Genomic DNA, 27,822 nt, shown 5'->3' with positions numbered 1-27,822 from the left:
CAGTGTATATATGTCAACACTACTCTCTCAAGAATCTATCCATTCTATTTGTTCTCGGGTTTCAAATTTTCCCTTCTTAATATTTTCTTATACCCTGAAAGTCCTCGATCTTTCCTCTTTAGTCCATTTCAATTTTTCTTTCTCCTTAAACAACTCTGGTCTGTCCTTCACTTGTCCCCATGCACTTTTGTCTTCTGCTTCTCAGTTCTGTACCTGTTTTTCATGTTATTGCAGGCCATCAGCTACCACCGACCTCCTTCCTCATTGCCTGTAATGCTCTAACCAGCTCCAGCAATTCATGATGAACTAATGGCTTTTGCCCAGGACTCAATTTCACTCAGGAATTCTACATTATTCCATATACAGTTTCCTGACATGAACTTGGGTTAGAACAGCCGAAGTCACCCGGAAAATGTGCTGCAAAATGATATTATCCTCCCTGGAGAAGTGTCACCAAAGTATATAAACCTTGACTCTTATTCTTCTGGGTCCAAAGATTAAACAAAAATGGTAGCAGCTCCCCTTTTAAGTCCCCCTGTGGGTGAGAAAAAAATGCCTAAAAGTCACTTAGAAGAAAGATTTAAGAAGATACCAAAGACAACTGCTCCTCCGAGAGATCCAGGGACATGAGACACTTGACTGGTCTGAACTCCGATAACACTTAAAATTTGAAACTCACCATCTGAAAAAGCAATTCTCTCTTTTATTCTGAAAATCTTTTCTCCACAACTATACTGAAAGCTCCCTGGATGCAGGCACCATGATTTATTCTCCAGGGTTGGGCATGGAGGAGGAGTATAAAAACAGAATTCCAGTAACGGATGGAAGAGAATCCCAGTGTGGTTAATGTGAGTGTAAGATGGCAGGAGAGGGGCAGGGTCAGTACTGAGACTTGGCTCTGGGTCCTGAGTTTTCCTTTTATGAAACCCTATGTTTAAAACAGAACAAAATGGTTGAATCCCTTCCTTGTTCACCTGAAACTATCACAACATTGCCTCTTAATCAGCTATACCCCGATACAAAATAAAAAGTTAAAAAAAAAAAGAAAAAACAAAACACTACAATCTGAAAAAATATCTTCAAGTGAAAACAAAAACCCCTATGCTTTTTCAATTCTTTTGGATTTCCTAAAGCTTGGTTTTCTCAACCTCCATTGATATGATGCTCTTTCCTAATTATTACTCTTGAATGATAGGGGGTAACAGTGAGGAAAGAGACACGAACATGGACAATATAGTTGGAACTGTACATCCGTCTGATTTCAAAATATCTCTACCTTTCTTTCCCAAAGATGCCTTAAACCTTTTTATTTTTTGGCCATGCTGTGCAGCATGTAGAAACTTCCATCACTGGAGACAGAACCTGTGTCCCCTGTAGTGGAAGCATGGAGTCTTAACCATTGGACCGCCAGGAATCCCAAAGATGCTTTAAACTTAAAACTACTTTCAGTGAAATGAACTAGCAATCTTTCCAGTCACTTAAGCCAGAAACCTGGAAGTCATCCTTGACTGTTCCCTTTAGAGTAACCTCAACACCAAGTCCTGCTGAGTGTCCTTCCTAAATGCCTTCAAGCCTGGCCTTTTCTCCTCCTCAAGGCTACTCTTCACTTTCACCCATTCATTTCTCATCAGGATCACTCTAACAGGCTTCCTGAGAGGGGTGATAGTTAGGCTGTCTTGAAAAACAAAGAGAAGTCAGTCAAGCAGCAGTTTGTTTAGAGAACTGTTCCCTGCTGATGATGTGTGGGGCCTGGGAGCTGGTGAGGAAGAAGAAGTCGCCAGGGCATGGAAGAGGAAGGGCCTTCTGAGCCAGGCTAGAGTATTTAGGTTTCATCCTGAAGGCAATGGGCACCCACTCAAAGGCTTCAAGCAGTGGAGGGAAATGCTCAGATCTGTATTTCAGAAAGACCACAGAGGGCTTTTGGAAGCATAAGGAGAATGGCTTGGGGGACAAGACTAAAAGAAAAGAGGCCAGTTAGGAAGCTGTTGGTGAAAAGTAATTAGAGTAGGAACGGAGAGGATGGGAATATCGTTCAAAGATATAAAGGTACGGTGCATGCTGCCATCTTTCATCTTTCATCCTCCTTTCTTTTGTAACCTAGAGCATCTATTCACATTTTTTTAGTGTATTTGGTACAATGGATGCCGCATCCCTCCCCAACCCCCGCCAGACAGCAGCTCAGTGCACTTACCGAGAATGGGTTGGGGGTTGGTGAGGAAAAATGGTGCAGTGCTGACAAGAACTTCAGCAGCAGCCAGCCTGGACTCTGTGGGGAGATGATCTCCACAGGAAGAGACAACCAACTGAACCCACTGCTGCAGGTTGGGGGCCACCAAGTCTCTGGTCTGAAAGCACAAAGTGTACGTACATTAATTCAGAAAAGGCAACGTGAGCAGACAGGGAATTAGGGATGAGAACATAGCGTGTACCACACTGGATCTGCAAGTTAGCTCTCAGTGCAGGAGAAAGGAAGAAAGGTTTATCAGCTGCTTTTCCATTCCAACTAGGGAGAAAAAAACAACTCCAGGGAAGGAAATGTGATCCTTCAGTAAGATGGAGTCGCTGTAATGAGAGAACAAGTTCCAGGAGTCTTTTCGGATGCAAATCAGGTTATTAGAACACTGATGTATTTGATAGCTTTGGTAAAGACAAAACTTCTGGGAGAAGACTGTGGCAGTCAATACCTGTTGTCCCCCAAACCAGATTCTCTATCTTTAGTAATAGAAGCCTAGATTTTTTGCCTGGGCATGTGGGTACTCAGCTGAAGACTACATTTCCCAGGTTCCCTTGTGTTGGGGCATAACATGTGTTTAAGTTCTGACTAATAAGATGCCATTAAAAGTGGCATTTGTGCAATTTTAGGTCATATGTAAGGAAACAGGTGTGAACCTCACATCCTGGGTTTCTCCTTCCTGCTAGTTTAATGAAGACAAGGTGATGGGAGCTGCCACAACTATCTGGGACCTTAGAATGGAAGCTATGCTAAGGACAGCAGAACAAGGTAGAAGGGTCTGGGGGGTCAATACTGTCAAGTCACTCTCTGTTTTGGATTGCTTCTTTCTGGTTTAAGCCTCTGTATTTCTGAGTTTCTGTTACATTTTTTCCCCTCTGTTACATTTAAAGCAGCATCCTAACCAACATTATTGTTAAAACAAAACCCTATTGTTGTTTCTTTATCAGTCAGTTCAGTTCAGTCGCTCAGTCGTGTCTCTTTGCGACCACATGAATTGCAGCACGCCAGGCCTCCTTGTCCATCACCAACTCCCGGAGTTCACTCAGACTCACATCCATCGAGTCAGTGATGCCATCCAGCCATCTCATCCTCCGTCGTCCCCTTCTCCTCCTGCCCCCAATCCCTCCCAGCATCAGAGTCTTTTCCAACTCTTCTTTATAGTAACAGCTATATCGAGATATGCACAGCGTATAATTCACCCTTTTAAATACATAGTTCAATGATTTTTAGTACATTCACAGATATGTGTGTACCACCACCACCAGAGTCAATTTTAGAACATTTTAATCAGCAAAAAGAGAAGCCCTGTATCCTTTAGTTATCACCCCCATCCTGTCAGCTCCCCTTCTCCCCAGCCCTAAACCATTAGTCTATTTTCTATCTTTATGGATTTGTCTGTTCTGGACATTTCATATAAACTGAATCATACAGATGGCCAACAGGCACATGAAAAGATGCTCAATACCACTATTAGAGAAATGAAAATCGAAACTACAATGAGGTATCACCTCACACCAATTAGAATGGCTGTCACTAAAAAGTCTACAAATATTAAATGCTGAAGCGGGTGTGGAGAAAAGGGAACCCTCCTATACTGTTGGTAGGAATGTAAATTGGTAAGGCCACTATGTAGAACAATATGGAGGTTCCTCAAAAAACTAAAAATAGAGCTGCCATTGATCCTACAACTCTACTCCTAGCCATATATCAGAAGAAAACTCTAATTCCAAAAGATACATGCACCCCAGTGTGCAGAGCAGCACTATTTACATTAGGCAGGACACGGAAGCAACCTAAGTACCCATCGACTTTATCCATGATAAAGATGTGGTGTATATACACAATAGAATATTACTCAGCCCAGAAAAAGAAAAATGCAATTTGTAGCATCATGGATGGACTTAGAAATTATTATATTAATGAAGTAAGTCAAACAGAGAACGGAGAAGGCAATGGCACCCCACTCCGGTACTCCTGCCTGGAAAATCCCACAGATGGAGGAGCCTGGTGGGCTGCAGTCCATGGAGTTGCTGAGGGTCGGACACGACTGAGCGAGTTCACTTTCACTTTTCACTTTCATGCACTGGAGGAGGAAATGGCAACCCACTCCAGTTTTCTTGCCTGGAGAATCCCAGAGACGGGGGAGCCTGGTGGGCTGCCGTCTCTGGGGTCGCACAGAGTTGGACACGACTGAAGCGACTTAGCAGCAGACAGAGAAAGACAAGTATCATATGATATCACTTACATGTGAAATCTTAAAAAATAACATGAATGGATTATAGAGTCACCCTCATGGACTGTAATCAAATGTGCCCAGAACAAAAGAAGAGAGATGCTAAACACAGTGCTCACAGAATTCTTCTCAAGTTATAACCAAAGTGAAAAATCAACATGAACAATGTTCCTGTAGAAGCTACACACCCGTGCCACAGAGTCTGCCTGTGGGATGATGTATTTTTACTGACACCCTCCAGGAAAATCAGAGAACAGAAATCTAGACCCCAGCACAGGGGAATCAACCTTACCTCGTCACACATCTGCATGTGGTGGGCAATCACTTTGGAGCTGAGTCTCAGAGCTTCACTTTGAATTTCAGACCTAGAAAGTTGAGCCAGAAGACATACCAAAGAAAAAAATCACCCTGAAATTCATATAGTACTGTAAGACAATTACACTTCAATAAATATATAATTATGAAAATAAGTAAAATCAATCATTATATATATATATATATATATAGGTTTTGCAGACAGTCTGTACTCCATGTGGCTGTGAAGACTGGCAATCTCTACCTCGTGGCTACACAAATGCTTGTGGAAGCAATTACCTTTTGTTAATTAATGGGAAACTCTGACATCATTCTATTGCTTGGGCTGAGAACATAGCCTGAGACTTAGAAAGGAATACAAGACCTGAGTCCTTAGGCCAGGGCTGTGCTCAGGTTCATCACATAAATAACTGACGGGACCATGGGTGGTTCTGAGTTTGCACGGGGAGCACTGGGGCAAACCTTTCATGGGAAGCAATATCCATCGTCCAGATCAGGAACTCCTTTGGGCTGAGATGGACACGGTCCTCTGTCTGAGGGAGCCACTCACTGGGGTCCAGGCAATGGAGAATTTTCAGTATCTATGTGAGCCAGACCCAGGGAAAACAAACAAACACACAAACACCTCAGAAAAAAGCCTTCAGAATCTAAATAAAATAATCACTTGTATGGATAAGGAAGTCTAGCTCTCAGAAAGCTCCCACTGTCTTCTTTTTCCCCCCTTAACAGCTTTGAGAGAACAAGACAGTTGGGAGCAGTAGCATACTGAGATCAGAGGCTAGATGCCATATTCCCAGGTCAGTGCCCTTTCCTTTAAAAAATTTTTTTAAAAATTTCTGACCATACCACTAGGCATATGCAATCTTAGCTCCTGGCCAGGGATCGAACCCACGCCGCCTGCATGGAAGCGTGGAGTCTTGACCACTGGACCACCAGGGAAGTCCCAGTGCCCCTTCCTTTTGATTGTGCTTTCCAGGTAACCATCTGCCCCTAAAGAGCCATGTCAGCAGAGACTTACCTGTTAGCGCACTCTATAGCCAATTTTCAATGCTCTGTCTCCGTGGGCACTGAGTGGCTTACTCTCTCAATCTCTGTCTTTGGTTAATCTCTGTTGGCAATACCATTATCATCAAACACTTTTCTTAGTGCCCTTTCATTGTGCAAACAGAGTCCTTGCCCTTTGGATGCTGAATCTCCTTCCTATCCTGGAGATGCCACACCCAGTCCTGCCTCATGACCTTACTACTTGAGTGGGGCTTGCCAAAGAGTGTGGGGAGAGGAAAGTGTACCCGTCAGTACACGAGCCTTTACCTTGCAGAGGCATTCTGGGTGATTTTCCTTCAGCACCAATGTCAAGAATGTCCCTCCCATATTCCACAGTAAGGGCGGCAGTCCCTTCTCTCCCAGAGCAGAGGCTGCTGTTGAGAACCTTTCCAGCAGGGCTTCCAGTGTGAGCAGGCGCACTTCAGGGAAGGAAGACTCCAACAGCTGAGAGAAGGAGATGGGAACATCCCTGTTCTGCTCTCCAGCCTGGGCTGCTACTGCCCACACTGCAGCGATGGCCAGTTTGGTGAGGCTCTGCAGATACTGGGGCAGGCCTGGCACTGTGTAGGTATAGGGGAACCCTGTTATCAGCTCTGATCCCGAGATGATCCTTCTGACTTCCTCCCAGAAGCCAAGATGCTCCAGAACTAAAAAAACAGAAAGGCAAATTAAAAGAGATGATCACTTTATTTAGGGGTCCACAAAGGACATGGCAGAACATGGAAGGCTCTGGATACTGTGGGCAGAACTACTAAACCTCCGTCCTGAGTAGATTTCATATAAACCATGTAAGAAGTGACAAGGCCACTAAGATTCAGAATTCTGGCCCTGAAGTACTTTCTATTCAGGTAAAATAATTCCCTCCGGGCCACCCCAGGGTCACAGAAGGCATTCGTATCAGAAAATGCATTCCTGGTACCTTTCCCTAACATCCAATACATACAAACTCCATGACCTCTTGTATCACCAAGTCTCAAAGCTGAGCAGGATAAAAGAACGTCTAGTCCAAGCTCCCTGCAGGGGCTAGATCCCCTCAACAGCACCTTTTCTCAGAGGCTCTTGGTGGAACCCAACAGGGACTTGGAGCTCACGAGACAGACTGTTTCACTGTTTAGTAGATCTAATTGTCACAAAGTTGTTTTTGGAGTTTCCACTGAGTGGCCCAATTCTGCATTATCAGGTCCCCAGCAAGCCCTTTAGGCATCTGAATAGTTCTTGTATCCCATCTGTGTTCTCCACGTGAAACACTCCTACTGCCTTCAACTAGTTCCAGATGATGGGGTCCACCCTCTCTCACTATTCTGAGCCCCCTTCCTTTGGACACGCTTCACCCCCTCTTCAGGCAGGGCCCCAGAGAAGGGAACACGGCTCCCTCGTGGTCTGAGCACAAGGATTGCTACTTTCCCTATTCTGACATGAGGTTGCTGCAGTTGTATGACACTGGTGACTCATGTGGACCATGAAGTCAACTGAAACTGCAGGCTTTTCTTTTTCACATGGTCTGCTGACCGTGATGCGTCACCATCTCCCACTTTGTACTCAGGACTCAGATCAAGACTTCTTTTCTTTGTTTATTTGCTTTAAACCCCAATGGATACCTGTTAAATTTTATCTCCCTGTTGTAATTTTGTACCCTGCCTTTTAGATTGCCAAGATCTTTTTGTAGCCTCAGTTCTGATCACAAATACTTACTATCTGCTTACTGTGTGCTGGGTGCTAAGTAAAATAAGAACACTGCCTTTAGGGAGTTTAGTATTTTAGTTGGAGAAAGAGAAATGAATGACTAGGTGATTCCAATATAGTAGTGGAAGTCTTAAAGAGGAAGAAAGACGAAAATGCATTGGAACCGCCAAAGGTTCAAAGGCATAACATGGAATGGACCATGTGGGGAACAATAGGCAGTTTGATCTCAGCACAGAATTCAAGGTGGGGAACACAGTGACTAGAAAGCAACGTGGCCAGGATGTAGAGAACCTCCTAGGCCACGTGAAGGAACCTACACATTCTTCTGCAGCGAAGGGGATGCCACTGAGGGGTTATTTTAAGCAACAAGATCAAGTGCACATGTTCACTGAACTGTTTTTATTGCTAAGAGGGCAATATTAGAAGCAAAGAGACAAGCTAAACAACTGCTGCGGTCGTGGAGGAGAGAAAGGATGAAGTAAGGAAGAGAAAGGGAGAAGATGTATTTTACCTGCTGCCAAAAAAGCTTCAAAACTGATGGGAGGATAAAAACAACTATGAAAATGGCAAAATGCTTGGTGCCCTAAAATCACTAGGGAAGGGCTGGTAACTCCTGAGTATTAATGTGCCAGGCACTATAAAATATCACATACCCATCTTTTAATGAATGAATAATAATTACATTTAGAATTGGTGGCTCAGACGGTAAAGAATCTGCCTGGAATGCGGGAGACCCAGGTTCAATTGTGGGTCGGAAAGATCCCTTTGAGAAGGAAATGGCAGAGGAGCCTGATGGGCTATAGTCTGAGGGGTCACAAAGAGCTGGACACAACTGAATCTTTGTCTTCTTAGAGTTGACACTAGTTGAGTATTAGTCTAAGCACTTTAATAAGTACTAACTCATTTAATGAAATAGGCACTATTATGATTCCTTGGTATTTTACAGATGAGGAAACAGAGGTTAAGTTACTTGCCCATGGTCACACAGGAAATAGTAGGTAAAGGAAATACAAAAGACATAAGAATGACCAAAAGGAATGCAACATACACTTACTTTCTATTAGAAGAAGTAAAAAAAAAAAAGAAAAAAGTGGTGGGGGAGCTTTCAGGAGGGAACACAATTTAAGATGGGCATTGAGGCTGCCCAGAGGTGCCTGCCTGGAAGAGGAAAGGGCAGTTGCTGGGGTGAGAGAGCTGGGAGAGGGTAGATAAAGGGAGGCAGGCAGATGCTTCACTGAATTAACCCATCAACAGAGGAGCAGCAGCGGAGGTTCCGTCAGAGTGACAAGCTAGGAAACTATCAGATGACATTCACGTAGGTGCTTTCTCTAAACCGCTGGTTAGAAATACTCTTTGTTCTGCAGAAAGACCCAGCGAGGGATCCTAAAGCAGAGTTTCTCAAACTTGAGTGAGCATCAGAACCACCTGGAGGACTTGTTAAACCACAGAGCACTGCTTGGGCCTCACCCCCAAAGTTTCTGATCCAGGATGGTTGGGGCGGGTACCAGGAATCTGAATGTCCAACAAGTTCCCAACTGCTGCTGCTGCTGCTGCCAGGTACTTCGAAAATCACTGCCTTCAGGTGATGGCTCTTAACCAGAAGTTATTAAAACCACACATGCCCTGATCTCATCTTTGTAGACTCCAATTCGGTTGGTTTGGAATTAGCCAACAGGTAATTCTGCTCTGTCCCCCAGCAGAGAACCACACTCCTAAGCTATGACTTTCATAGGGGTTCACAGGGTTTGGGGGGGGGCACGGTGGGTAGATATGGGCTGCAGTTCCATAGAGCACAGCTGATTCCAGCCCAGTACTTCACCATAGTGAAGAACTAGAAAATTCACTGCCCGCATTTTCTGTTATCAATAAAAACATCAAAGGAGGGGAAATCACCAAGAATTCAAAAGAATGAATAAGCTCTAGAAAGGTCCCTCACAGGCAGGCTTTCTACACTGGGTCATTATATACATGTTCTGTTCCAGCTCCTAGTCCACCAGACTCCTCTGTCCATGGAATTCTCCAGGCAAGAATACTGGAGCAGGTTGCTATTTCCTCCTGCAGGGGATCTTCCCCACCCAGGGATGGAACGCGTGTCTCCTGAGTTTCCTGCATTGGCAGGCGGATTCTTTACCACTTTCCTGCTGTGCCTGGGAAGCCTCTAGCGTGCAGCAGGACATTACAAAGACCAGGCTCGGCTCTCCTGGAGCTCCCCTTTAAATGGGAACACCCTCTCCACCTGTGTCAAAATGAGGGGGCCTCTGGGTAGAACAGGAGGTTGGGATTAGAAATGCAAGCAGCAATGTTGCCTTCCTCTCTAGAGCTGCGGTTTCTCAGCCTGGGAAGTACATTAAATTTATCTGGAGAGCTTTAGAAAAACACTTATGTCAGGGGACACTTGACTGCATCTCTAGGGCGAGCCTGGTTTCAAGGTGACCCAAATGATGCCACTGTGCAGCTGGGGTCACAGTTACTGCTTCGTGGACATAGAAAAGCTCAAGTTAGTACTTTGATGGCACTTGGTTCTTCAGTCTGAGGTCTGACAACCCTCTTTTCTAGAAGACAAATTTTCTACTTGCAATTTCAATTTTGCTGGCTTTGGGTGCCTCCTTTCTATCTTTCTTGGAAAGCCAAGTGTTCCAGTGGAAGAATTAAGTGCCTCTCCTTTAATGGCCCCATCTGATTTTTCATTAATTAGATGATTTTTGTAAACTCTTGTTCATTGGAGTTTTTTCCAGCCCTACTCATTTGGAATTGCTGGATTTTCCCAACAATGTAGTCATTTTAGTCACCCAAGTATGTGTGACTGATTCTAAACATCCAATATGATTTCAGTTTTGAAAAGAACTTTTTTTATCTTCTTTAGACCAAGTATATTTCTAACCTTCACAGGAATGGCTAAATGGCTGGATTCACTTGGAAAGACAATCCTTCCTGCTGTGCTCTGTCCTGGTTCAATGGAGAAATAATTCCCAAGCTTGGAATTCAAGAACCAATCAAAAATCAAAACAATGTGACAAGCTGGTATAAGTTGCCAACATTTTATTTGGTAAAGAAAGGATGTTAAAAAATCTACTAGCTGTCATTATTCCATGAAAAAAAGGCTATCTGAACAATAAAAAAGTCATAGACTTCCAGGGTCATCATAAAGGACATTCTTGGGAGAAATGTGGTTTTAAGAAATATTTGCTTAGTTGTCATTCTGCTGTAGTTTTATGGTGAAAATATCACCAGGGAGCAGCATTAGGGAACTGCAGCCTTGGAGAAGGTGATGGAAGTTTCCTGAGGTTGATCCATCTGGAGAGCAAGCCCAACCTGAACAGAGGTTTCCTAGAGAGGAACGGGGGGCCTCTGTCAATCCCTCAGGATGGCAAGCAGAGTGTCCATGAGAAGGAGCACAGTGTTCCATTCACACAATTCCCTCTGGGAGTCTCAGATGTGCTATTTTAGCAGTTTTGGTTCTTTAGGAAATTGTAGATTTCAGTGTTATGTCTGAAACTTGATTGCTAAATTAAGTGGATTTCAAAGCTGCCATTCCCTAACCAACCAAGGTAGGGCGCTGACATCAATCCAGGCTGTGAATACAGGATTTAAAAGCAGCACTACCTAGAGTGGAACTAGAACCAGAGATCAAATTGCTAGCATCCACTGGATCATAGAAAAAGCAAGGGAATTCAAAAACCCATTTACTTCTGCTTCAATGACTATACTAAAGCCTTTAACTGTGTGGATCACAACAAACTGCAGAAGATATTTCAAGAGGTGAGAATACCAGACCTCCTTACCTGTTTCCTGAAAAACCTGTGTACAGGACAAGAAGCAACAGTTAGAACCAGACATGGAACAACCAATTGGTTCAAAATTGAGAAAGGAGTACGTCAAGGCCAAATATCATCACCCTGCTTATTGAACTTGTATGCAGAGTGAATGAAGTGAAGTGAAAGTTTCTCAGTCGTATTCTACTCTTTGTGACCCCATGGATTATACAGTCCATGGAATTCTTCAGGCCAGAATACTGGAGTGGGTAGCCTTTCCCTTCCCTAGGGGATCTTCCCAACCCAGGGATCAAACCCAGGTCTCCCCCATTGCAGGTGAATTCTTTACCAGCTGAGCTACAAGGGAAGCCCAAGAATACAGGAGTGGGTAGCCTATCCCTTCTCCAGTGGATCTTCCCAACCCAGAAATCGAACCGGGATTGCATTGCAGGCAGATTCTTTACCAACTGAGCTATCAGGGACATCACATGAAATGCTAGGCTGGATGTTTCACAAGCTGGAATCAAGATTGCCACGAGAAATATCAACAACCTCAGATATGCAGATACCACTCCAATGGCATAAACTGAAGAGGAATAAAGAGCCTCTTGATGAAGGTGAAAGAGGAGAGTGAAAAAGCTGCCTTAAAGCTTAACATTCAAAAAACAAAGATCATGGTATCTGGTCCCATCACTTCATGGCAAATAGATGGGGAAACAATGAAAACAGTGACAGATTTTATTTTCTTGGGCTCCAAAATCACTGCAGATGGTGACTGCAGCCACAAAATTAAAAGACCCCTTGGAAGAAAAGCTATGACAAATCTAGACAGTGTATTAAAAAGCAGAGACATCACTTTGCTGACAAAGGTCTATCTAGTCAAAGCTATGGTTTTTCCAGTGGTCATGTATGGATGCGAGAGTTGGACCATAAAGAAGGCTGAATGCCACAGAATTGATGCTTTCTAATTGTGGTGCTTGAGAAGACTCTTGAGAGTTCCTTGAACAGCAAGGAGATCAAACTAGTCAATCCTCAAGGAAATCAACTCTGAATATTCACTGGAAGGACTGGTGCTGAAGCTCAAGCTCCAATACTTTGGCCACCTGATGCAGAGAGCTGACTCACCGGAAAAGACCCTGATGCTGGGAATGATGGAGAGCAAGAGGAGAAGGGGATGACAGAGGATGAGACGGCTGGATGGCATCACTGACTCAATGGACATGAGTTTGAGCAAACTCAGGGAGATAGTGTAGGACAGGGAAGCCTGGCGTGCTGCAGTTCATGCAGCACAAAGAATGGGACACAACTTAGTGACTGAACAACAGCCTCGAGCAAGGTCAGCATCCTAGTTCCCAAATCCTGGTTTATTATTTAGGGAAGTCTATCTCCTCCTAGAGGAGTAGCACAGCCTGAAAGGGCAGGCCTGCTGGTCATTTATTCCTGATTTTCTGAGCTACTGGTACAGGTTTGTTTAAAAAAAAAAAATCAACATAATCTGAAAAGATTCATGATAATCTAAACAGCTTTAATAAGAACATTCTGAAAAACAATGTGGGTGATATCATTACCACATAATTATGGACACAGTGGAGGTTCACCTAAGAGCATTTAATTTAGGTAAATTTAACTCTTAAGTACTCAGCAAACAGAGAGAAAGAGAGAGACTGAAAAATAACAATTAAAAGAGAGGGCAGTTTCATCTGACGTTCCAGTCACTGAGCACATCCCCAGAAGGGTGGTGGTGCTGTTGCCTCAGACCAGTGAGTCTCAAACTTTGGGGCACTCACCTCCGGAGCTCCTGATTAGTGGTCTGGGACAGCCCACCCGCCCATCCCCCAACCACAATCTAACAAGTCCTGGGCGATGCTGCTGCTACTGCTGATGATGCAGGGACCACACTTTAAGAACCGCTACTCAGACCATCTGAGATCATCCGTGCTTCTCACAGCATAAACATCTTGCTGTGCCGAACGTGTATAATTCCAGTGTTTTATGGTATTTGTTTTTGTACACCATGGCTGCTAATCATATGCCAACCCCTTCATCTAGTGCTTAACCTAAGAGTTCCTGAATATTATACAGTTCCTGGCTGTCATTGTTACTGACCCAAACTAAGACAGCCTCATTGCTTTGTGCTGAGCTGGCCAAAATCACAAGGGCCAGAGGGAGTAAGGGTAAGGGTCCAAAGTGAGAGTTTTCTTGGCCGCAGCTGAGATGGTTACAGGAGAAGCTAAAGCCCCAGTAATCCCAGCATTCTACTAATAAGCAGCAGTCAGAATCCATAAAGGGGGAAGTAAGTCACTTATTGGGGATACCACATAAATGACAGCGATATTGATTGTCCCACTATGCTGGTCACTTGCCACTGAGCCGCAGAAGGTTCTTCATTCTGCCTGACCTTTCACATGCTGTTCCCTCTACCTTGAATAAATGAATGAATGAACAAATGAATGAATTTCTCTTTCATATACTGTAACAGTTCTGAATGCTCTGATACCATTTGGTCAAAAAAAGTTTGTAGAAATTTCCCCAATTCCCCTGGTCCCCAGAGTCTCCACCCTCCTTAAAGAAATGAAGAGTGAGGAAATACGAAGCAGATTTTACTTATAAGGCTTCGTGAGATGGGTAGCTTTTTCTGTTTCAAAGAGCTGTAGCTCTGGTCAGAGAGATCTGTAATCAGATCCAACAAAAGTTCTTATCTGGAACAGTTGATAAACGGGTTCTAAAAATAATCACAGATGATAACTTGTACATTCTGTGAATGTTAATGTCCTGTTACGAAACTTCTCAGTTAAAAAAAAAAATTATATTTGGAGAGAGAAGGAAACCATAGGAACTACAACAACAACAGTTCAACAATAAAAAAATCAACTGATTTAATAAATCTTGGCTGCTTCTTATCAAAGGGAAATTCCATTCTTCTATTTAATCCTTTGCCGCTCCCAGTAAACAGCAATTCTGACCTGAGGGGCCCTTCCAGTTACAAACACGGAGAATAACCTGGTGGAAGGGTCTGGGGACTAACTTTGTCTAGAGAAACAGAACTAGTTGTTTCTTTGCTGCCTACTTTTGTTTCCAGGTCTCCAAACCCCTCCTGCCTGAGGCATTAAGTATGGCCCCTGACACAAAGTATTTCCTTACTTTGTACTTCCTCACTCCTTACTTCTCTAAGAAGGACTGAACGGCATCACTGACTTGATGGACATGAGTATGAGCAAGCTCCGGGAGTTGGTGAAGGACAGGGAAGCTTGGTGTGCTGCAGTTACTGGGGTTAGACACAACTGAGTGACTGAACTGACCGACTGACACACACCCCTTTGAAAACATTCCCCACTTCCCTTGCCCCAGCATAGGCTAGAAGCATATTTTAAGAATTCCTTATCTGCTGTTAAGGAAGGAGGATGTGCTTCTGAGAATACTATTTGAAGACTCCCCGTCAACCCACAAAATAAGAAGAGTCCCTGTGGTTTGGGAGACAGGGATCCATAAGAGCTCTGAAGGAATTTGGGTCGGCTGAAAATGAGCTCATCAGGCCCTGGGTGGGACCAGCAGTTTTTACTTCTTGTCTCCACCCACCATCCCATCCCTGGCTCTGCCCAACACTGGGAGGAAGTCAGGAAATACTTGCGGATAAACACATGACAACCCAAAGACACAAACATAAAATTACCTCTAAGCCTACACTGCTTTGGGTTCTTTGTCAGCGAATTGCTCCTAAGGACAAGATTGGGAAATCAGAAACTTCCTTATCACACCTTCAGTGAGTTCAGTCGCTCCATCATGTCCGACTCTTTGCGACCCCATGGACTGCAGTACCCCCATTTAATTTAACCTTTTCCCCCACAAAGGACCTCAGGGTTCTCTTCCACCCTTAGGCAATGAGGTTCAGTGCCAAAACAACTTAAGAGGCTTGGTAGCTGTCTGAGAAGATTCCCTTAAATAACTGGGGCTTACCTCTGTTGTCTCACCTGTAATGAAAGACCAGGACCATGAGTCAGTTCCCTGCCAGCACTACAGGCTACCGTTCTGGGAGAAACAGACTCTAAGACTGAAGAGGTTCCTGGCACCAATGGGTTACATCAGCTCCTCTGGGAATGCTGCTGCAAGGTACAGTTGACAGCTGGCAAATCCAACAGTCTGGTTGGACTGGGAATTCGATTTAAGGTGAAGTGTGGCAATTAAATAAGGTAAAGGGAGCAATTATGTAAATTCTGCCGGATGGGCAATAGAGGTGAGTCTGGGAGTAAGCATACTTGGCCATGGGACCAGCAGAAGCTCTGTGTTCTATTATGGATGAGATGGCCATTCATTTCTTTGTTCCTGCCATCAATTTTACTTCCTCACAGCTCTTTTTCTTCCAGTGTTGGACTTTTCCTTTTCATGGAGTTCTAACAATTTTTTTCATGTGACCTTCCCTTCAATCCTCCGAAGGTATTATCCCTACTTAACAACTGAGGAACTAAGAGGTTTCCAAACAAAGTGATGAAAGTGATTTCTGCTTTAGCCCATGAAAGTCTACAGAAATTACCCTTTGCCATGAACAACTAGAAAAGTAGACAAATGTATGTATGAAATTATTGTTTTTAAGCATCAGACATGAGTAGTATATTTCCCTGAGAGAAGGAAACAAACAAGGTAAGCCTTACAGTTCCCTGGAATACTACCTAGAGACAACCCCAGCACAGAGAGGGGAACCCAGAGCCCAGAGATCCTGCTGAGCCAAAGCAGCTGGACATTCATATGAAAAAATAAAAAAGAGAACTTCGACCTTAGCTCATGACATATACGAAAATTAGCTAAAAGTGGATCATGGATCTAAACGTAAAACCTTAAATATCAAACTTTAAAAGAAAACCTGAGAGAACATTGCTGTCACCTTGGAGAGCCAAAAACTTTTTGACTAGGGCACAAAATGCATAAAACACAGAGAAAACATGGAGAAATCTGACTTAATTTAATAAAAATTAAAAAGAGTCGTTTTTCAAAAGGCATTGTTAAGTAAAAAGACAAGCAACAGATAGAAGGTCTTTAACAAATATTTATCAGTATAAAGTACTTATATTCAGAACAAAGAACCAACTCAATAACAAGAAAAACACAAGTAAAAAAAGACACATATGAGACATTTGAACAGAGACTTTACCAAAAAGATACATGCATGGCAAGTACAGTACATGAAAAGATGCTCAGTGATAACTGGTCACTGTTGTTGTTTAGCCACTAAGACACGTGCTATTCTTTGTGACTCTGACTACTCTGTGTAAGCCTACCAGGCTCCGCTGTCCATGGGATTTCCCAGGCAAGAACGGAGGAGGAACTGGAGGGGGTTGCCATTTCCTTTTCCAGGAGATCATCCTGACACAAGGATCAAACCCATGTCTCCTGCACTGGCAGATGGGTTCTTCACTGAGCCCTCAGGGAAGCCCAACTGGTCATTCGGGAAATGCAAATTAAAATCATAATGAGACACCATTATACATCTACCAGATGGCTAAAATTAACAAGAGGGACAATACCAAGTCTAGACGAGAATGCAGAACAACTGGACCTCTCTCACACATTGGTGGTAGGAACATAAAGTGGTAAACAGTTTGGCAGTTTCTTGTTACTTAAACAATCCTTATTACACAATATAGTAATCTCTTTCCCAGGTTTTACTTAAAAGGGATAGAAACATATGGCCACACAAATACTCCTACGCTCAGAGCTGCTTTTTTCTCTGGCTGTGCTGGGTCTTCATTGCTGCGTGTCAGTTTTCTCTAGTTGTGGTGAGCAGAGGCTACTCTTTTTGCAGTGCTCAGCCTTGAGTAGTTGCAGCACGTGGGCTCAGCAGTTGTGCACACAGCAGTGCTTAGGTAAATATCCAAAAGAACTGAGACCATCAGTTCAGTTCAGTTCAGTTCAGTCGCTCAGTCGTGTCCGACTCTCTGCAACCCCATGAACCGCAGCACGCCAGGCCTCCCTGTCCATCACCAACTCCCGGAGGTTACCCAAACTCATGTCCATTGAGTCAGTGATGCCATCCAACCATCTCATCCTCTGTCATCCCCTTCTCCTCCCGCCCTGAATCTTTCCCAGTGTTAGGGTGTTTTCAAGTAAGTCAGCTCTTCGCATCAGATGGCCAAAGTATTGGAATTTCAGCTTCAACATCAGTCCTTCCAATGAACACCCAGGACTGATCTCCTTTAGGATGGACTGGCTGTATCTCCTTACAGTCCAAGGGACTCTCAAGAGTCTTCTCCAATACCACAGTTCAAAAGCATCAATTCTTCAGCACTCAGCTTTCTTTATAGTCCAACTCTCACATCCATACATGACCACAGGAAAAACCATAGCCTTGACTAGACGAACCTCTGTTGACAAAGTACCATCTCTGATTTTTATGCTGTCTAGGTTGGTCATAACTTTCCTTCCAAGGAGTAAGCGTCTTTTAATTTCATGGCTGCAGTCACCATCTGCCGTGATTTTGGAGCCCCCAAATATAAAGTCAGCCACTGTTTCCCCATCTATTTGCCATGAAGCGATGGGACTGGAGGCCATGACCTTAGTTTTCTGAATGTTGAGCTTTAAACCAACTTTTTCATTCTCCACTTTCACTTTCATCAAAAGGCTCTTTAGTTCTTCTTCACTTTCTGCCATAAGGGTGATGTCATCTGCATATCTGAGGTTATTGACATTTCTCCCGGCAATCTTGATTCCAGCTTGTGCTTCATCCAGCCCAGCGTTTCTCATCCTAAATAAGCAGGGTGACAATATACAGCCTTGACGTACTCCTTTTCCTATTTGGAACCAGTCTGTTGTTCCATGTCCAGTTCTAACTGTTGCTTCCTGACCTGCATACAGGTTTCTCAAGAAGCAGGTCAGGTGGTCTGGTATTCCCTTCTCTTTCAGAATTTTCCACAGTTTATTGTGATCCACACAGTCAAAGGCTTTGGCATAGTCAATGAAGCAGAAATAGATGTTTTTCTGGAACTCTGTTGCTTTTTCCATGATCCAGTGGATGTTGGCAATTTGATCTCTGGTTCCTCTGCCTTTTCTAAAACCAGCTTGAATATCAGGAAGTTCACGGTTCACGTATTGCTGAAGCCTGGCTTGGAGAATTTTGAGCATTACTTTGCTAGCATGTGAGATGAGTGCAATTGTGCGGTAGTTTAAGCATTCTTTGGCATTGCCTTTCTTTGGGATTGGAATGAAAACTGACCTTTTCCAGTCCTGTGGCCACTGCTGAGTTTTCCAAATTTGCTGGCATATTGAGTGCAGCACTTTCACAGCATCATCTTTCAGGATTTGAAATAGCTCAACTGGAATTTCATCACCTCTACTAATTTGGTTCATAGTGATGCTTCCTAAGGCTCACTTGACTTCAGATTCCAGGGTGTCTGACTCTAGGTCAGTGATCACACCATTGTGATTATCTGGGTAGTGAAGATCTTTTTTGTACAGTTCTTCTGTGTATTCTTGCCACCTCTTCTTAATATCTTCTGCTTCTGTTAGGTCCCTACCATATCTGTCCTTTATTGAGCCCATCTTTGCATGAAATGTTCCCTTGGTATCTCTAATTTTTTTGAAGAGATCTCTAGTCTTTCCCATTCTATTTCTTTGCATTGATCGCTGAGGAAGGCTTTCTTATCTCTTCTTGCTATTCTTTGGAACTCTGCATTCAAAGGGGTATATCTTTCCTTTTCTCCTTTGTTTTTTGCTTCTCTTCTTTTCACAGCTATTTGTAAGGTCTCCTCAGACAGCCATTTTGCTTTTTTGCATTTCTGAGAGCATCAGATCAGATCAGTCGCTCAGTCATGTCCCACTCTTTGTGACCCCATGAATCGCAGCACGCCAGGCCTCCCTGTCCATCACCAACTCCCGAAGTTCACTCAGAATCACATTCATCGAGTCAGTGATGCCATCCAACCATCTCATCCTCTGTCATCCCCTTCTCCTCCCGCCCTCAATCTTTCCCAGTGTTAGGGTCTTTTCAAGTAAGTCAGCTCTTCGCATCAGATGGCCAAAGTACTGGAGTTTCAGCTTCAGCATCATTCCTTTCAAAGAAATCCCAGGGCTGATCTCCTTCAGAATGGACTGGTTGGATCTCCTTGCAGTCCAAGGGACTCTCAAGAGTCTTCTCCAACACCACAGTTCAAAAGCATCAATTCTTCGGCGCTCAGCTTTCTTCACAGTCCAACTCTCGCATCCATACATGACCACAGGAAAAACCATAGCCTTGACTAGACAGACCTTTGTTGGCAAAGTAATGTCTCTGCTTTTGAATATGCTATCTAGGTTAGTCATAACTTTCCTTCCAAGGAGTAAGCGTCTTTTAATTTCATGGCTGCAGTCTGAGAGCATATGTACCTACAAAAACTTGTCCATGAATCTTCACAGCAGCCTTATTCGTAACAGCCAAAAAGTGTAAATAGTTGAAAAGTCCATTAACTGATGAAACAACACATGGTATATCTAACAACAGAATATCATTCAGTCATAAAAAAAGATTCAGGCTACAACATGGGTGAACCTTGAAAACTTTAAGTGAAAAAATCCAGACACAAAAGTTGGATTATGTTGTTTGATTCCACTTACATGAATACCTAGGATAAATTTGCAAAAACATCTTGCTTAACTAATTTAATTGACATGGGTAACTGGACTTCCCTGGTGGCTCAGGTGGTAAACAATCTGCCTGCAATGCAGGAGACCTGGGTTCAGTCCCTGGGTTGGGAAGATCCCCTGGAGAAGGTAATGGGTACCTACTCCAGTATTCTTGCCTGGGAAATCCCATGGACAGAGGAGCCTAGAAGGCTACAGTCCATGTGGTCACAAACTAGTTTCTGATTATCCATGAGGAGACGGGCTAGAGTGGGGCAAGATAGAAACACAGAGAAGACTGAAATCACAGATGTTCTGAGACCCCAGTTGCCCATTGGAATGGTATTTTACTTCTGGGGTGGAGATGTGAGCACAAAGGTTTCATAACATGGTTCTGTTATGATGCAGACACTTGGCCCAACTCTCAATACTATTGACTTTTGTCACAGAAATGGGCAGTAGGCAAGGATACAGGAAAGCTTGACTTTTTCACTAACCAGCTATGTATGTGACCTTGGGCAAGTCACTTAATTGCTACAGTTTCCACTCTACCTACTGATGATCTCTAAACTCTAAAAATTCTAAGAATTGTGGGCCAGCATACTCAGCACCAGGCTTGGAATTAACAAAGGGTCAACACCACATGACACTAGCAATCTACTAACACATCTTGTGTTATTGAGACTTCCAAAAGGTAGCTGGGAATCATCTGCTCATTTGAGGAGCTCACTGTTCCCTGGGAAAGAGACTTTTGGCAAAAGTAACCGTTCAGATGACAGTCCCAGTGTTTTGGAGAAAAGCAGCTAATTTATTGACAACAAAGCCTTTTTTGAAATTTCATAGCTGCAGATCCACAAAGTCCCCAGAAGACTAAAAATATGTTCTCAATTCCCTTTTATCTCCCACCCAGAGCTGAGAGAATAGCACCAACTGTGTCATATTAAGCACATACGCATCCAACACTGATGAAAGTGCATGACCGCGAGAACAGATAAGAGTTGTTTTCAATTTGTTCAGATGGGATTGGTTAAATTTAACCTAATTAGACCAAATAATCAAAGCAGGTGTTTGTGAGTTGCCCATGTTTTTATTCTCTGTAATTGTTTGGCTATATTTCCCAGGAACTTAGGTAAAGGAAGTTAATAATGTTGTAAAAAGCACTGACCTTATATTGTCACACATATATTATTCATCTTCAAGGCAGTACGAATACAAGGCACTGCTGAATATTCCTCACAGATTTTACCATTTAAACACCATCAACATCTAAGCTGGCTTTTGGGAGAGCTTATATTACTGAACTTCATGATATAAATACAAGCAGTAAAAAATGAGAGTCTGTCTTCTAGTTGCCTTATTGTCGTGGCGGTTTAGTCCCAAAGTCGTGTCCGACTCTTGAGATCTCGTGGACTGTAGCCTGTCAGGCTCCTCTGTCCATGGGATTCTCCAGGCAAGAATACTGGAGTAGGTTGCCATTTCCTTCTCCAGGGGATTTTTCCCGACCCAGGAATTGAACCCGGGTCTCCTGCATTGCAGGCAGATAATTTACGAACTGAGCTATGAGAGAAGCCCTTCGAATCTTATACTGATCTACAAAGCACACTAACTTGGCATTCAGGCTATTTAGGGGTCCTGACTTCACATGCACTGGTCATGTTTATGGCATTAAGAAGAGAAATAATAACAATAATACAAGTTACATTCCAGTTAGAACAAAATGTTTATCGCACTTGGCAGATTGATGAGATCCGAACTATAAATGCCAAGTAACAAAGAAAACCACAAAATGCGGTCACTAGCAGCCTGGTACTGGGCAGTCTTTCGTGCAGTGGCCGTAGGTCCATTTTCAAAGGGAAAAAGGGCAGGTGGCTTCCCAGGAGTGTCAAGATTTCTCTTTCTAGTAACTAGTCCTGGGTATGCTCTCCTATTACTCCACACACCCTGGAGACGGGGGACAGCAACGCAGACAAGAAAGTCCCCATAAAAGCCTTTGATTTGGAAGCTACTGGAAAAGGGATCCCTCTCTGAGGCCTGGGGGTTCTGCAGGAGGGGCAGACTCCTGGGAAGCTGAATCAACAGAAGCTCTAAAGCACCTCTTCCTGAGACAGGGAGTGGCTTTCCTGACTCAGGCTTGAGTGTGCTGTGGGGGCGGGAAGGGGCGTGGCTGGAGGGCTCAGGCGTGCTCCTTCTATACACGTGACATCGTGCGGTTGTCTCTGTACCTCAGTTTCCTCACGTCTAAAATGAAGGGTCAGGCTTCCCTGATGGCTCAGTGGTAAAGAAACCTGCCTGCCAATGCAGGTGACACAGGTTCGATTCCTGATCTGGGAAGATCCCACATCCTGTGGAACAACTAAGTTTGTGTGCCAAGAGTACAACAAAGCTTGTGTGCTCAGAGTACTGAGCCAGTGCTCCAGAGCCTGGGAACAACTCCTGAGCCCGAGCGCTGCAGCTACCGAAGCCCGTGCACCCTAGAGTCTGTGCTCTGCAACAAGAGAAGCTGCTGCAATGAGAAGCCCTCATACTGGAACTAGAGATAGACTCCACTCGCCACAACTAGAGAAAAGACTGCACAGCCAAAAATAAACAAATACAAATTTTTAAAAAATAATAAAAAATTACTATAAAATGAAGGACCACTAGTACCTCTTATTAATGCACACAAAATGCTTGGCACAGTGTTTGGCATGGAGTTAAGTGCTCAATACAGGTTGACCATAATTATTATGACCCCTACAAGGGAGATGATACTGCAAATAATGTTTCCTGAAAATGAGAATACAATGGGAATCCTGTATACATTTCAGGGGTAGGAAAACAGCCTTGTAAGATCACTTACATGATGTGGGCAAGATGGACAAAACCTCCTCCTTGCACCTAAAATATTTTTTGGAAACTGTTATGATGTCATTTCTTTATTTCTTTGGGATTAACTGATCCTTTTCAAGATTCATATTTTAATATGTGACACATACAGATAATTACAAAAAAATACCAGGCTATATAAAATTAGTAAAATGCAGACTAGGAAAGGAAAAGCCCACACATAAACCCACCAAGAGAACTTAAACTGAGAGTCAGTGAAAATAGGTAAGATATTTGTTTAAACACTTGGTAAAAGAAAATGTTCAATTCAGTAGCTGTGAAAAACATAAATTTAAGGGGTGTGGGTATAAGAGAGAAATAGAAAATCCACCTCTCAGAATAAAGGGGGTAAATATTTAGTCAAGTCTCAGATAGTATTTCAGTAAATAGATATTTCAGTGGAAAATTTCCAACCTGAGAGCAAATAATTTAAGATGGGCTTAAAATGAGAATGAAAGCTCTCCATTTCCCTGTCCCTGCCCAGGCCTGTAACCCAGCCTCTGAGCTCTTGCAGCAGTTTGGCTCTTTCTTCCTTATCCCTCCAACCCCAACTGGAGACTATAATTTTCTTTCTAGCAGGAAACTGATATATACTAATGATGACAGCTGGATTCAGAAGAGGAAAAAGAATACAGGGGACAGAGAGTCCTTGTGGGTTTAAATCACTTTAAAACTCAAAACAAAAGCCCCAGATTTGGAATTTTTAAAACCTAGTTAATGGCTAAGGAAACCTCAAATGATTGGGAAGTACTAAGATAAAAGTTTGAATTACACAAAACACATCATTATCTTAAGCTGTTCGAATCATCTTCTCTGCCTTTCCCCTTCACTGGTTTTCTCATTGTTTATGCCCCCAGCCCTTCAGTGTAGTTCTAAGACATTTCAGAGGTAGAAATAGCCTGCCAAGGTCACTTACAGAATAGTGTCTGAGAGGAGATGGGCAGATCCTCCTCCATCCAAAAACGTTTCCCAGAAACTGGTGTTGCTTCATTTCTTTTGGAATAATTAACATCCTTTAAGATTCATATCTACAAATAGTTACTGTTGAAATACATGTATACACACACATGAGTAAAACTGAATATGTTATGCAAAATTAGTAAAATGGAAAATAAGAGGAAGAAATTCCCTTAAATTGCACTATTTTTAGCATAGTGTGCCATTAATTAATTCTAGTCCTCCACTTCCGATCCCCTTTCTCCCAAACCCTCAATAATGCCTATCATAATGCCCCGACGCTCCATGAAAGCATTTTCAGTTACATTCTTTTTCCGTGACAAAAGCACTTGGCTCCATAAGGAATCTAAATATCCTATAAGGATGTGGGCACAGAAACATCACTTTATCTTAAAAACCATGTGACCTTATTCTCTGTCTTATATCCTCCAATAACCTCCTTTGTCTACAGGGTCAAATTCAAGCTCCTTAGGCTTCCCTGGTAGCGCCAGGGGTAAAGAACCTGCCTGCCAATGCAGAGATGTAAGAGACACAGCTTTGATCCCTGGGTCGGGAAGAACCCCTGGAGGAGGGCATGGCAACCGACTCCAAGAAGAATCCTGTGGACAGAGGAGCCTGTTGGGCTACAGTCCACAGGGTCACAAAGAGTCAGACACGACTGAAGTGACTTAGCATGCATGCAGACTTTGGCTCATGAAGCTCTCCTTGTCTGAGATCCTGCCTTCCAGTCTCACTTCTAGTCACATCTTCCTGTCCTTGAAGCCAACACTTAATCACACTGTTCTAGTTCTTTGACAGCTAGCTCTTTGATGTGAGCCTCTGTGGCTTCAGACATGCTCCTTCCTCTGTCTCTAACACCCACCTATACTTTGACCACCTGGTGAATTTCTGCTGCTGCTGCTGCTAAGTCACTTCAGTTGTGTCCGACTCTGTGCGACCCCAAAGACAGCAGCCCACCAGGCTCCGCCGTCCCTGGGATTCTGCAGGCAAGAACACTGGAGTGGGTTGCCATTTCCTTCTCCAATACATGAAAGTGAAAAGTGAAAGTGAAGTCACTCAGTTGTGTCTGACTCTTCACGACCCCATGGACTGCAGCCCACCAGGCCCCTCTGTCCATGGGATTTTCCAGGCAAGAGTACTGAATTTCTACATATCCTCAAAACTCTGCTCCTCCTCTATGAGCCACCTCCCCCTCTATGAAGCCTTTTCTGTTCTACCAAGTAGAAATGACCTTTTATTCTTTAGTGCCTCACATGTATCCCATATACACTTCATTTATAGCATCTCAATCCCTTTTGGGGCCTATTTACAAACCTCAAACATACCACGTGCCTCTCCAGATGTAGTTGCTTGTCTGATGTTAGCATGTCATGTCTGATAAATGAAAAAAATCAACGAACAACAAGATGGCCATTCTCTGGATCAGTAAGAGAGGCAGGAGCACCCCGAATCCAGTGGATTCCAAAGTGGATTCCTGACATTCTATGCCAGGTATGTTTCAGTGTTTTCCTAGGAAACCAGGCATTTCTTCTGTCTTGAAAATGTTTAAGAACATGAGGAGAACTATAAATGTGAGGAATTGATCATAACTCTGTCAGGCTGCAGGGAATTGGATTACCTGCATGGTTTCCAGCCAGTGATAACGATAATGATGATAATAATATTAACAGTAGCTAATATTTATTGAGTGCTTATTCTCTGCCATGCAAAGGACATTCTAAGATATAGACTCTATTACATCCCCATTTACAATTGAGAAAAAAGTGTCTCAAGGAGGTTAAATGACTTGCCTAAGGTCACAAAAACTAAGAAATGGCAGACCTGGGATTCAAACCTAGGGATCAAGTTTTACAGCCCTTGGGGTACACTCCCTACTCTGAGTTTGGTGAGCTTTGGATGTAGACAGATGTATATTTACAAACATACGCGTATGATATAAACATTTGATTTGAATTTGGAAAATGAATTTACATCAGACTTTTGCATGAGTTTAAATAAGATTTGTACCCTTTTCTCTTTTTTTAATTTATTTTTGGCTGCGCTGGGTCTTCACTGTTGGGCGAGGGCTTTCTCTTGTTGTGGTGAATAGGGGCTACTTTCTAGCTGTGGCGTGCAGGCTTCTCACTGCATTGGCTTCTCTCGCTGCAGAGCATGGGCTCTAGAGTGCGCAGGCTTCAGCATCTGCGACCCGGGGGCTCAGGAGTTGCAGCTCTTGGTCTTAGTTGACCCGCAGCATGTGCAGTCTACCCGGACCAGGGATTGAACCCTTGTCTCCTGCGTTGGCTGGCAGATTTTTACTCAATGGACCACCAGGGAAGTCCTAAGATTTGTATCTTGATGACAATTGTTACTATTATAAAAATTGAAAAATTTTGATTTTAACTAATCAGTTAGTAACAAATACATTTGGGGACTTATCACCCTGCTTATTTAACTTATATGCAGAGTACATCATGAAAAACGCTGGGCTGGAAGAAACACAAGCTGGAATCAAGATTGCCAGGAGAAATATCAATAACCTCAGATATGCAGATGACACCACCCTTATGGCAGAAAGTGAAGAGGAACTCAAAAGCCTCTTGATGAAAGTGAAAGTGGAGAGTGAAAAAGTTGGCTTAAAGCTCAACATTCAGAAAACAAAGATCATGGCATCCGGTCCCACCACTTCATGGGAAATAGATGGGCAGACAGTGGAAACAGTGTCAGACTTTATTTTTCTGGGCTCCAAAATCACTACAGATGGTGACTGCAGCCATGAAATTAAAAGATGCTTAGTCCTTGGAAGGAAAGTTATGACTAACCTAGCTGGCATATTCAAAAGCAGAGACATTACTTTGCCAACAAAGGTCTGTCTAGTCAAGGCTATGGTTTTTCCAGTGGTCATGTATGGATGTGAGAGTTGGACTGTGAAGAAGGCTGAGCACCGAAGACTTGATGCTTTTGAACTGTGGTGTTGGAGAAGACTCTTGAGAGTCCCTTGGACTGCAAGGAGATCCAACCAGTCCATTCTGAAGGAGATCAGCCCTGGGATTTCTTTGGAGGGAATGATACTGAAGCTGAAACTCCAGTACTTTGGCCACCTCATGCGAAGAGCTGACTTGTTGGAAAAGACTCTGATGCTGGGAGGGATTGGGGGGCAGGAGGAGAAGGGGACGACAGAGGATGAGATGGCTGGATGGCATCACTGACTCGATGGACGTGAGTCTGAGTGAACTCCGGGAGTTGGTGATGGACAGGGAGGCCTGGCGTGCTGCGATTCATGGGGTTGCAAAGAGTGGGACACGACTGAGCGACTGAACTGAACTGAACTGAACTGGTGGTCCAGTGGTTAAGAATCCACCTGGCAATGCAGGGGATGTGGGTTCAATTCCTGGTTGGGGAAACTAAGGTTTCACATGCCAAGGAGCAACTAAGCCCTTTGGCCACAACTAGACAGTCTGTGTGCCGCAATGATGTAACTAAAACCCTGTGTGCCACAACTAAGACCAGACACAGCCAAATAAACAAATTAATTTTTTAAAATCCATTTAGATTATTTAAAAAAATTTTTTTTTTATTTTATTTTTAAACTTTACAATATTGTATTGGTTTTGCCAAATATTGAAATGAATCCGCCATAGGTATACATGTGTTCCTGGAGGCTAATTACTTTACAATATTGTATTGGTTTTGCCATACATCAATATGAATCCACCACGGGTATACACGTGTTCCCCATCCTGAACCCCCCTCCCACCTCCCTCCCCGTACCATCCCTCTGGGTCATCCCAGTGCACCGGCCCCAAGCATCCTGTATCCTGCATCGAACCTGGACTGGCAATTCGTTTCTTATATGATATTATACATGTTTCAGTGCCATTCTCCCAAATCATCCCACCCTCTCCCTCTCCCACAGAGTCCAAAAGACTGTTCTATACATTTGTGTCTCTTTTGCTGTCTCACATACAGGGTTATCGTTACCATCTTTCTAAATTCCATATATATGCGTTAATATACTGTATTTGTGTTTTTATTTCTGGCTTACTTCACTCTGTATAATAGGCTCCAGTTTTATCCACCTCATTAGAACTGATTCAAATGTATTCTTTTTAATGGATGAGTAATACACCATTGTGTATATGTACCACAGCTTTCTTATCCATTCATCTGCTGATGGA

General features: G+C 43.3%; 1 protein-coding gene across 20 annotated transcripts in view; it reads right to left on the bottom strand.

Moving 5' to 3' along the window:
- THADA (THADA armadillo repeat containing) overlaps positions 1–27,822 on the bottom strand; it is a 335,209-nt gene that overhangs the window by 51,808 nt on the left and 255,579 nt on the right. For all 20 annotated transcript variants that reach the window (XR_015137049.1, XR_015137050.1, XR_015137051.1 and 17 more), the window contains 4 exons: positions 6,093–6,472; positions 5,244–5,362; positions 4,759–4,831; positions 2,192–2,345 (listed from right to left, as the gene is read on the bottom strand). Coding sequence is in view for 16 of the 20 variants with exons in the window: in XM_086327224.1 (XP_086183350.1) it covers positions 2,192–2,345; positions 4,759–4,831; positions 5,244–5,362; positions 6,093–6,472 (726 nt within the window). In the remaining 4 variants the exon portion in view is untranslated. The remainder of the gene's footprint in view (positions 1–2,191; positions 2,346–4,758; positions 4,832–5,243; positions 5,363–6,092; positions 6,473–27,822) is intronic.

Source organism: Bos grunniens, chromosome 11 (genome assembly GCF_055505025.1).
Source record: "Bos grunniens cultivar Pamir isolate PY7600 chromosome 11, Bosgru_T2T1.0, whole genome shotgun sequence".
Lineage (NCBI taxonomy): Eukaryota > Metazoa > Chordata > Mammalia > Artiodactyla > Bovidae > Bos > Bos grunniens.
Note: the sequence above shows the minus strand (reverse complement) of the source record. Positions and strands in the feature narration are given on the sequence as shown.